The sequence below is a fragment of the Serinus canaria genome, chromosome 6 (assembly GCF_022539315.1).
Source record: "Serinus canaria isolate serCan28SL12 chromosome 6, serCan2020, whole genome shotgun sequence".
In the NCBI taxonomy this organism is placed as follows: Eukaryota; Metazoa; Chordata; class Aves; order Passeriformes; family Fringillidae; genus Serinus; species Serinus canaria.
Window position 1 is genome coordinate 18,989,798 of NC_066320.1, and position 12,361 is coordinate 19,002,158.

The 12,361-nt window shown below is 42.6% G+C and overlaps 1 protein-coding gene across 1 annotated transcript; it reads right to left on the reverse strand.

Moving 5' to 3' along the window:
* Nucleotides 1-9,561: 9,561 nt before the first annotated feature.
* On the reverse strand, nucleotides 9,562-11,778 carry LOC103814180 (D(1)-like dopamine receptor). Its single transcript, XM_009087687.4, has one exon. The coding sequence runs from the start codon at nucleotides 11,776-11,778 to the stop codon at nucleotides 10,471-10,473; it is 1,308 nt and encodes a 435-aa protein (XP_009085935.2). The 3' UTR covers nucleotides 9,562-10,470.
* Nucleotides 11,779-12,361: the final 583 nt, after the last annotated feature.

Below are 12,361 nucleotides of genomic sequence, written 5' to 3' on the forward strand. Positions count from 1 at the left end.
GGGCTCTGAGCAATCTGATCTGGTTGAAGATGTCCCAACTTGTTGAAGGGGCTGAACTAGGAGACCTTTAAAAATCCCTCACAACCCAAACCATTCTATGATATGACAAGAGCAGTTGATACTAATTGATCTTTCTGTGCTAAAATGAAAGATTTCTGCAGAGTCTGAGAGACTGAGAGAAAGACTCTTGGAGAAGAGGTGGGATTCTCTAATTCAGGGGGAGAGGGAACACTTTCAGGTAGCTCTCTCACTTCCTAACTGCGTTGCACAGTTAGACCACTCCCTGGTTGGTTGTTTGGAGTGGGAGAGAAACAGCAGAGGAGAGAGGACCATAAGAAGGAAATAAAATATCTTGGGCAACAAAACATAGGAATGGGTTTACAACCAAGAATCTCAAGAGGAAGCTGCATGGAGTTACATACATAACTGTGTGGCTCTTTTCTCAGCATGCCGCATTGTGTATTTTACTTTCATGGGTGCTGAGGACTCCCCATGGGTTGTAGGAGAAATTTTGGCCTCTGACTGAGGGCTGTGGGTACCATGAGGCATCATAAAGGACTGCATTGTGACTTTTAAAATTTTCTATGGCTCCAGTGAGCACAAGACACATCATGTGCCTTGGCTTATTAGTTCACCAATCATTGGAGTTACTTTCAAATTAAGTTCTGACCACCTGTAATTTTTTTATATATTATTACAATTGTTATATATTATTACACTCTGTCCATTTTTTCACATTCTTGCTACCACTTATGCAATGTGAAATGGAGTTGTCTAATATGTTTGAGATAATTTTTATAGGAAATTATCCTAAGTGCATCAGCTTTGGAGGAAAATATTACTGTGTGTTTTAATAAGCACATTGCTGTTACATTTTTTTGGACAATTTACTTTACATCTCATACAAGTCATTAAACTTCGGAAGCTAAGGAAAGAAAATAAGCCAGACTGAGATTTCTCTAGCCTACCTATACAATAAGTAATCTTTTCTTAGCATTCTTTGCCATGTTCTCCTGCCCCTATATTTACACACACATTTCCCTCCATGATTGTCACTTCTCTTTTGCAGTAAAGCAGTTGTTAGTCCTTGATGCTCATTGCTTTTATATGAGTTTTCCTTCACAAGCTGCAATTTCTCTCTTGGATTTGATAGGGATATAGTGGGGGGAAGATCTTTCTTATATTACTAAAATCACTGTATCCTTTTGTTTGTGTTTGCAGTTTAAATCTAGTTAGTCTGTGTTACTGTTGTAGCTGGGTTTTGACTGCCCTTTCCCTACTCACCCCCTGTGTTAGAATAATCTTGATAGCTCTAGAAGCAGCTGGTTATGGAGTTATCTTTGAAAACATGATTAATGTGCACTGTGGCAGAGGTACTTCCCTCGCCTCTCCAGAGAGCCTGAAATAAATCCCTGGGGAGTTAATGGGCCTGCCCATCTGAGCAAATGAAATAAAGAGTGTGCTTTACCATGTGAGCTCTACAATGAGGAGCTACAGATGTACCACGTTGGATGTAACCTGGACTTCAGTCCAGATCCTGAACCAAATTGCAAGTTAATGTGAACAGTGGGGACAGTGCAAGATCCTGGTCTGAAACAGCTGCACAAAGCCAAGATGGTGGATGCTTATGGAGTGATGTATGCAGGAAAGCATGAAAGGAACCACAAGCTGAATGTGAGACAACAGCTGTCATACAATAGCAAAAAAGGCAAACACCAAAAAAAAGATATCAGCCATAAGACACAGGAAGTAAGGCATGGGCTAAAGCCAGGCATTGTATCCAGTTTAAGCATTACTCTTCAAAAAAAGATAAAGATCAACTGAACTGAGTCTGTAAAAGAGCAAAGAGAGTATCACAGACCTAGAAAACTTATTTATGATGAGATGATTTAAACAAGGGGCTTGTTAATCTAACAAAGAACTGAGAAGGCAAATGGTAAAAATGAATCACTGATTAAAGCTCTCTCCTTATGCATCTTTTTATTTCAGAAGTTCAGATCATAGCCTTAATCCCACTTTTCATTGATCAATGAATATATTAGCCTTTAGGTTTTAACTCTGAACTGAAAAACCTAAGTGTAGAGGCCACTTTGTAGACTTTGAAAATATTGCACAGGAAACTGTGTTAGGGCTTTGGCTTCGGTGTTTTGATATTTTAAAATTCAGTTGAATTAATCATTTGTATCTTATAAAAACTCCAGTCACTATGAAGAATAATATCCATTTCTCTTATTCTAGCTTCTAGAATTGCAGTAACAACTGCAAATGGTTGCAAAACAGTTTTGTTTTACAAGTGGAAAGTAGTCACAATTTCTAGCTGTGTCATTATAAATTCCTTTCAGAGAAGTGGGTAGTGTAAACAATGTTTATGAATCATAAACTGAAATGGTTTAAATACACAAGACCATAGCTGTGTTTAACCTTCTTGTTTGAGCTATCAGTCTTCCAATTTCTTGGTACTGGCTCAAGAGAATAACATATTTAATGTGTCTACAGGGAGATAGATTGATCTTCTCAATTACATTTAGTTCCTCTTTAAGCACTTCTCTACAGTCAGACTGATGCCTTTGTCCAGGTTTTTGACATGTTTGTTGTTGCTTCTTTCATTCCCTGACAACCAAGTGCCACTGGAATTCAACCCAACCTTTTGCTCAAGAGGTAGCTTTGTGCAAAATGATAGAAAAGTTAAAGAAACTGCATAGTATTGATCAGGAGATTTATAAATAAATTTCTAATGATGAAGAATTGGTTTGAAATTATCCATATGCCCATCCTTCAGTCAACAGATCGTGCTGCTGATGATTGCTCTCTTGGAAGCCAGGACTTTGCACATCTTCAGAATCATCCCAGAATACATTTTCTCCTAAATTCATCTTCTTTAACAGAAAATGTTCCACATATCCACCATCTTTTCCATCTTGCATTCCCTGCAGGTTTTTCCATGAGCTGGTCTGAGTCATTGCCTTGTTTCCCACCCAGGTCAGGAAGTCTTAGAGAATTGAGTTTTTGGTGGTGATTCCTGTGTTCCACAGGAGCTGCTTTGTTCCTTGCACCGTGTGTATATTCCTTTCTTTAGGTGACTTGTATATTCTCAACTCAGATTGTTGTGTTTCTGAGTAGAGATGCATAACTACATGCTATTTTTTAAAAGTATGTTATTTTTCATATTTAAGAGGCCACCTCTTAAATGTTCTCTTCTGCAATCTGCTTTCCACTGTGAGGATGCTTCTTTATCAGCCATATAAAAATTGCCATGCTTATTCTTTACCTTCATAAACAAACTTGGAAAGCTTTTTCATTTCTGCTCCTCAAATGTTTGTCAAAGAGTCATTGTTGTCTCCATTAGCAGAGAGCCCACATGATCACTATTTCCTACCTTCACTGTGCAATGAACAGACTGACCTCAGTGTTGACAATGCCCCTTGTTGAGCTGGGTATGGGAGCTGCTAGAACACCCCTACAACTCCAGGCTTTTCTATCAGCTGATCAAAGCTCTAAGTCTTGTGAAAGGCTGAACTTGAGCTTTGCCTTTTCCGTTCTTTAAGCTTGTTCAAAATAATAGTGAAGAAAGTCACAGAAGGGATCTATTTCAGCTAGTACTTCACAGAAGGACTCCATTAGAATGTCAAAAAGACCATTTCCTTTCATAGAACTTATGGCTGGTCATCCTCTGGTCAGTTCAAAGAAGTGGGAGACATAAGTAGGTCTGTATGCATGTTGCTAAAACAAAGGGTAATGTAACTGAAACCCCAAACATTGCAGAAGGAAAGTGAGCACCCTTTTGATTTGTCCTTGTCCCCTTATTTTAGGCACAGACAGAAGGATTGGAGGAACCCATTTAATCTGAACATTTCTAGAAATGTAAAGTGTTAAAATTAGCTCAACAAATGCATCTTGACACTATTTCTTGGCTGCAATGTGGTGGAGGTGACCAGCATGCCAGGAAAGGCTTATTTCATAATTGAAGTGACAAAAGTAGCTAAAGAGAAGGAGGGTGTGGGGAGCTAAAGCGATGCAGATGATTTATTAAAATGTTATCAGGGAACACTTGTATCAGATGGTGTGAGAGCACGTTGTTATTGTCTGCTGCTGCTGCTGGTCTGAACTACCACATTCCAGTTAAAAATCCAGAAAACCTAAATGGCAAATTTATAAAACTTTTAACAATAATCTGTCCTGGTGTGTCTAATTTAATTCTGTAAAAGATAATAGAAATAGTCAATTTTCTGTAATTGATAAAAATGCAATATGCACAGTGCTTTATGTACATCTCCATGGTAAAATACCTCTCCTGAAACTGGAGGAGGTTCAGATGTTTAACTTGCCTAGAAAGTCAGTGTATTTGGACTGAATTCTTTTGCCACCTGCTGAAGGCTGGAGATTGGTTTTCCATGGTATGACCTGATATGTAGACTATTACAGCAAAAAGTAAATAAATTGTGAAAGATGTCATGTACCTAAAAGGTGGATATTTTTCTACAGGAACCCCATTTTTTGGAGGATTATGTTTATTTTTGCATTGTGCTTTTATCTCACGTTCCAAAATAGTGGGGAGAATGCTGGTGTATTAGATACAAGCAAACAATGAAGTTGGCCCTGTCCTATAAATTATTGTGATTTTTATGGGGCAGAAATACACAGGTTGTGCAAGCCTTTATATTCTCTGTCAGTGTACAGTTGGTGGCTCCTGTATGACAAAATTCAAATGAGTTTGATATATTGTGTTTCTTAAGTAGAACTATACTCTGCAAAAATACCAAATAAATTAAAACACCATACACCATAACAAAGAAACATCAAAGAAAAACACCTGAAAATAGAACAACTAAGAATGTAAGAAAGTAAAAATTACTTAAGGCAGTTGACTGTCATATTCTTGCTACTTTGCATTTGCCTAGTCACTACACAGGCCACTGAGTTTCCACATCACATATGGTCAGGTTGGTGTCTTTTCTTCTGTTAGACAGTCAAAGTTTCTTTCTCTTTTCTGCATCCTGGTCTCTCTGGCCTAAAAGGCTCTATTAGAAATAGAAAATAGTTTTTCTCTACCCTGACTGATTAGAAGAGCATAATGATGAGACCCTTAGGATTACTGGATCAGGCAGTTACAGAATCATAGCAAATACCACAGTGTCCTGCAGGGAAGGAGCTGCTTGTAGTGCTTGGAAGATGCAGGCACAACAGAGCAGTGGGATTGCATGCAGGCAGGCTGAGATTTAGGGAAAATCTGGTTTCTGGTACAAGATTGCATGCATGATGTTAGGTGCTCAGCCCAAAGGCTACCAAAATCTCAGTGACTCTTCTGCCCAACACATCCAGTTCTCACCATTGAACCCCTTGGGGGTGCTGAAGTTCCTGTATTTTCCGTGGTAACCTGTGTCACTAGGCTGATGTTATAGAGCCTTTGTTCCTGGAGCAATATGCCATGCAGGGCTCTTCTCCTTTCTTACTAAACCTGATACCTTTGCCAAGAGTGATGGGTCTTCTGCCTCTAAAATCCTATAGAGTAAGTCACCATATAAGGCTAAAAACTGCCTGCTTCATTGGGAACCCTCCTAGAGCTGAGGCTCAGAGACAGCAGTGAGCATTTCTTGAAAGGAAATTATGATTTTTCTAAGGAATGCAGAAACATTAGTTTCAATAATCAATGGCATTAAATTATGTGAAAATTTTACCTTGTACTACTATTCTACATCCAAGGGCTTTGGGTTTTTTGTTTTTTTTAACTGAATATAGATTTCCTTCATCTTAGTGTGTTTCTCAGGAATGACTCTCATGACTGGACTGCAGGGGAGCAGAAATGTTTTAGCAACACTTAAAGACAGAATATATATTTGGAAGCATATGACTTGAGGCATTGTTAGAGCTCAGCTTGTGCCACCCCAAAATTATACGTTTCAGCTTTATAAAGTAAGGCATACTGAACAACAGTTGAAGCTCAACAAAGCATTTACAATTCAAATTTTTTGCCTGTCTAGCTTGCCTGTCACTGAATGTTAGGCTTAAATTCACAAAGGGGGTTGTTCAGAAGCAAAATAAAATGCTGCTTCTATTAAAAAAAAATTTAAATGTAGTGCACATTCAGATAAGCAACTGTTGTACATTATCTGGAACCAAAAGTGATGGTAACAGTGAGTGCAGTGACCTGTGCTGCAAATAAAATCAGTTTGCATTGTCAGATATCAGCTCAGCACAAAAGGCAATATGTTTTATCTCTATTCCCCTCTCCCTGGACTCGCCCCATCTGTGCTGAGGTGATGCCTCTAAGGATCATCTTAGTAACTTTTGAACACACTTCAAGGAAATGACTTCCACTACAAACATCTCTCAGAGTACTTTGTACTTCTTCAGTACATAGCTGTCAGCAATACAGTGAAAATCCAACCTCTTTTTGAAAGGAGCCTGCAGTGAGCTGCTGAGTCCCCCAAGCCCTATTGTTCCTAGTAACAGCTGCTCTGTGTGCCACCTATGATGGTAACACGTGTTTGGGGTTTTCAAACCCTTAAAGAGCTTAAAAACCTACGCTGGTAGCACACCAAGGAAGTATCAGTCTGGTGAAACTGTAATTCATGGCTTGGGTGCACTGGTGCTACAGGATAAACATTCTTCAAGCGAAAATTAGTGTTATTAATCACCACTATCCATTAATTTATTGTCACAATGTGGTTTGGCAGTACTAATATTTTGCTATAATCCAAGGCATAAGAGGCAAGGCCAAATTTCCAGTTTCAGCTCTTAAAACTCAGCTCTTTTATGTATTTCTCTCCTTCTGTTAGCAAATGTGGACCAAGAATGTTTGTCATGATGTTATCTCTGATGATTATGTTATTGACTTAGGCATTAGTAAATATTCTGTACTCTGTTTTATTTTATGCATTCATTTATTGACAACTTCTAGCTGGTTCAGCTTTATTACCAACAGCCAAAAATTACTACTAGTTTGTTTGCTCATTGGATTTTGTTACTCCCTTTCTCTTGCTATCCTGCATCCCTGGCTTTTTCCCCATCAGCTAGTCAGTCTAGGCAGGTTTTCCTCTCACCCTGACGAAGGTATCTTCACTTGATTCAGGAAATTGCTCCAGACACATTTGACTCTTTGGCCTAGATTTCCCCTGACTGTAATAATCTCAGACAACTTGCTCACGTTTCATGCAAAAGTCATCAGCAGATGTGAGCCCATGAAATAATGTATGCAGACTCCATCCAGCCAGTTCAGATTTAAATATGAAAAGAGTAAAATAAAGTGATGTGTTCTCACTGGGGGTGGGAGCAAAGATGAATTTAATTATATAAAATCTATTAAAATGTTGAACTGCAGGAAGCTCTATGAAAATTTTCTTTAAAGAAAAAAGGGAACCCAGCAACGGTTTCTGCAAATTTTACTAGTGTCTTCTCAGTACCTAAAAAACTAAAACTGTCTCAAGATGAAATTCTCCTTGTGTTGATGAAGATAAACCTATATTTTTCCCTAGCATCTTCATTAATTTAATACTATGCACATATGAAAAATCTTGGGTACAGGTCCAAACTTCATTTACTGCTGTCAGTAGTTCCACTGACTGGCAGTTTTCCTATTGTGTAGCTACCTAACTTAAGAAAAATGTGAAATTCATTCATAAGCCCTAGGTTTTCTAAAATGTCTTCAGTGATTAGACACAAGTAGGGACTGGGAAGTAATAACAAGACCAGATCAGTATTACAGTAAGTTTTTTCAAGCCAAATATGCTAGGAAAAAAAAGTCAGGCCTTTAACATCTTGGTTCCTTTCTTTGGTGTAAGTGAAAATTGGTTCTTAAGAGAACTAGAAATCTGAGGAACAGCCCATGCCCAGGGGGTGCATCCTACTGTGTGCCTCTTTACAGTGGGAAGGGCAAGAGGCTTCAGGAAAGTGAGTCAAACTATTTCAGTGAGATAAAGTTATGTGGTGGGAGTCTGTAACCATGGTGATGAAACCACTCAGGTACATCAGAGCCCAGGGGCACTGGACTAATGCTGGTTAATATCCAGAAAGCCACTTCAACCTCCCAAGTTAAGCGGAAAAAACAGTTTATGAAGAATAAAGACTTTTTCACAAAATAATTTTTACTGATATTCAAGTGATTGAAATGTGCTCAATATGGTGTGCGTAGGTGCCTCGTCTGAAATCCAACACAAGAGGCATGATTTTGGCAAAAGCAAAGCAGCAACACATGCTTCTGACAACTGAGTTGTATAACAGGTTTCTCTTTCTGCAGCCTAGGTCAGCTGTTTCTCACAGAAAACTTAACTGAAATGTTAAGGCATCTGGTAGTAATCAGAGGGATAAGAAAAAAAAACAGAGGTGTGATACTTACGGTGGAGGTAGGATCTTGTTTTCCTTACATTGATATTTCCACTGGATTCTTCATTTGCTAAAGTTGTACATAACCATAAACTCTGCTACTTGCGTTTTTGTATGACCACGAGAATTTCAAGTATATAATTAAGGAACAAGACCTGCTGGTGGTTGAGAACTTTGTAGAGTGACAGAAGGAAAGACAGTGGGAATTATTTGAACAGGAGAGGCATTTGGTATGTATTGCAAATCCCACCACTCGTACTTGGCTTCACTGAACTGTGTTTTGATTCAGACATTTAGGCACTTGCTAATAAGAGTGTTTTGATAAGGTATCTGTGAGGTTGCACTGTTTTGACACCAGGGCTATTTAGAAGCTATTTTTGGGTCACTGTGATTTTAATGGTATTGTACATGTGGTACTATTAGGCATGGAAATGAACTGCTTTTAGTCAGTGAAATACCTCACACACACTGTGCTGAATCCATGAGTAGATATATGGATTTGGTGATCTGAGTTATAGAGAGTGTGTTTGAGGAATAATCATAGAACTCCCAAAAAAACCCCCCTTTACTTTTACTTAATAAGAAAAGACCTTTATTTTGCCCTGCCAAACCCAGAAATTTGTGACCCAGGCATAGATACCAAGGCCCTGCCAAGTTTTTGCTTTGAAGATACTACTTTTGAGTGGCTGCACTTGTGTAAATAGGAAATAATTTTGCCTCTTAATTTCTGCTGAAGTAAACCTTGGCTTATTGTAATAATTTTAGTATCTCTTATCACACTTGATCCCAACAATATTAATTGAATCTTGTGCAATCTAACACAGGAGCTTGCTCTGTCATGAGAAAAATGTCAGTCAGAAATCACAGTTAATCATTGCAAAAAATTATTAAGAAAAATGAGTCTTGCTCATTTACTATTCACAGAAGTGGGTGATCTGTAGAATGCTTCCCAGTCTAGGAAAATAAAACTACATAGAGTGTCAATATTTATGTTATTAAATCAGCAACAGCAGTGTAGTGTGAATAGTTATGTGGTGTAGTTTCATATAAAGTACCTTCAGTAATATGCTACTGAAAATGAGAACAAAGAGTTTATAATATGAAATTTCTGAAATTTATTGCAGTATTGATCATTACACTGCACTTACTGCAGCAGATCTTACTACTGTAAACAACTGTAATGTGTATCATCTGCACATCAGTAATAACCATTAGCAATTAGCTACAAACAATTATTTCCAACATCACTTACAAAAAACAATTCCACATTGTCACTTCAAAAAGCTGCAGTAAAGACCAGGAGTTTTTCTTCAGGAAAATGTACATTTATTTTCAGGTACAATCTGACCTATTAATGAAGCATATTTAAACTATGACCACAAGCACTGACACAAATAGCTTTTTCCATTCTTAACACAAATATAGTTTCACAGATTGAAGCTACCATGCATTTTTGATAGTTCTTAAGAGAAAACATTATTCAAATATATCCATTGCTAATGGTCAGCAGCAGAACCTTCAAGTAGTGGACAGAGAAACAGAGGGAAATGAGATGCCACTGTATTGCCTTCATACCTGCTGAACCCTTCTACACAGACAGAAACAATCATAGTTTTCCCAGTTTTCTCTCTCCTGCAAGACATCCAACACCTATTTGCTCTGCCTTTGGTTGATCTTCATATTTAAAAGTAGTGAAATGGGTTGACAGAGATGATCTGGTCACTCTTTATTTTGTGGATCATACTATATTTCTACTTTCAGAAGGGATTGGCTGCCTGAACGATGAGATTTTTTTACTTTGACCTAATTATCTCACTATTCTTAATATATACTTCAAATTTGACTGTAGAATGGGGGTGAACAAATGCATGGGAGATGTCTAATGACTGTGAGAGTAAGGGGTGAAGGTGGCCATGCTATATGCTTTTGGAATGGACTCCATATGCCTATGGAGTCACCCCTGTGTGGTAAGAGCAGTGTTTTCCCATCCCTCTGGCATGGGACTTCTGTTGCTGGGGAGCTTACATGGACACAGGGAGAACTCTCCCTGAGTGGTGGCTGTGTGCATGAGAAGTGATTAATCACTCATCCCTCTGAGACCAGGCAGTGGGGTCCCTCACACTGACCAAGTCCTGTACAGGGGACAGCAGTTTACAGGGGTGGCTTTGCCTTGCAATCCAACTGCAAAATAGCTGGCACTTGACAACTGCTGGGGCTGCTGCCAGGGGCAGTCTGTGTCTGAGAAGTCACAACCCTCTTCTCCATAGACATCTCCTCGCTGCTGTGCTCTCCCTGGAGGTTTATGGCATGGGGCACGGGCTGCACCCAGGCAGTGATGGCAGCAGGAGGCACTGACGATGGGACAGCTCCTTCCTTCTGGCAGGTGGTGTCACGGTGATAGGAAACCAGCTCATTGCTGAAGTTGACCCTCTCCACAGGGGATTCGGGTGTGCCACAGCAGCAGCACCAACAGCCCAAGAGGTTGCTGAAAGCCCTCCTGAAGTCAGCGTTGAAAGCATAGATGACTGGATTCACTGAAGAGTTGGCCCAGCCAAACCACACAAAGACGTTGAAGGTGGTTTGGCCAATACAGAGTGACTGCCCTTCAGGGTCCTCCTCGAGGCTGGGCTGGCAGAAAGGCAGCAGGCAGTTCAGCAGGAAGAAGGGCAGCCAGCAGCAAACAAAGACTCCCATTATGATAGAAAGAGTCTGCAGCACCCTGGTCTCCTTGTGCAAGGACCTCCGCAAAGAGGAGGCAGGCTCCTTGCCAGGAGCTGGCCACTGCCCCCCTGCTCTCTCTAGGGTGGAGATGCGACGGATCTGGGCCTGGGCAATTCTGTAGATCCTGGTGTAGGTGATGATCATTATGGCCACGGGGATGTAGAAGCTGATAAGGGAGGAGGTGATGGCATAAGTGCGGTTCAATCTGACATCACAGCGGGGTGTCCCAGGTAGCCAGGAGCCTGGATCTCTACTGTCCTTGGCTTTATGCCAGTGTAGCTGCACGGGGATGAAGGAGATGAGGATGGAGAGAGCCCAGGCCGTGGCTATCATGGCACAAGCAAGGCGCTGCGTCATCCTGCGCTCATAACGAAAGGGGCTGGCGATGGCCCAGTACCGGTCCAGGCTGATGATGCAGAGGTGGAGGATGGAGGCGGTGGAGCACATGATGTCGAAGGCCACCCAGGTGTCACAAAAGTGGCTGCCAAAGAGCCAGGAGCCACCAGCCACCTCAGTGACCGCCTTCCAGGGCATCACCAAAAGGGCCACGCAGAGGTCCGAGACGGCCAATGACAGCACGAACCAGTTGGTGACCTTGTTGCGGAGGTGGCGGAAGCGCAGGATGGCGAGGCACACGAGCGCATTGCCCAGCAGCGTGCCCAGCACCAGGGCGCCCAGCAGGCACCCGGTGAGCGCCCGCAGCACCCACGGGCCGCCCCCCAGCGCCGCGCTCCCCATCGGGAGCGCTGCCCCGGCCCCCCCCGGCCGCTCCTGCCGGCGGGACAGCGCCCAAGGCAGCAGCGGGACCCCCTCCGGCCAGCACCGCCCGCGGCTGTGCGAGCGGCCGCCCGCGGGGGCATCTCTGCCCGCCGCCCTCGGTGCGCCCCGCGGCGGCCCGGGCTGTCCCGGGCTACTCACCCGCCGGCTGCCGGGGCCTCGCCTCCCGCCTCCCGGCTCGCCGCCGCAGCTCCCGGGGGCCGGAGGGAGGGGCCGTCCCGCCACGGCCCCGCGGGGGTTCCGGGCGGCGGCGGCCCCTCGGCGGCGGAGCGGGGCCGGGCCGGGGCCGGGGCAGCCGCGCGTTCCGCCCGCAGCGCCGGGACGGAGCGGCAGCAGCAGCCCCGGACCGTGCCGGTGCCCGCGGCTGCGGCCCCCGCGCTGCCGGACTGAGCGGGGGCCGCCCGGGAAGGGATGGAGCGCTCTTCCCAAGCGCGCGGGGGGAGCTTTCCCCACAGCATCGCCCCGGGAAGAGTCCTTTACCAGTCCTCAACCTGTACTTGTCCAAGTGTCCGGGGCGAGGCAGGACCTGGCGCTCTCCAAGCTT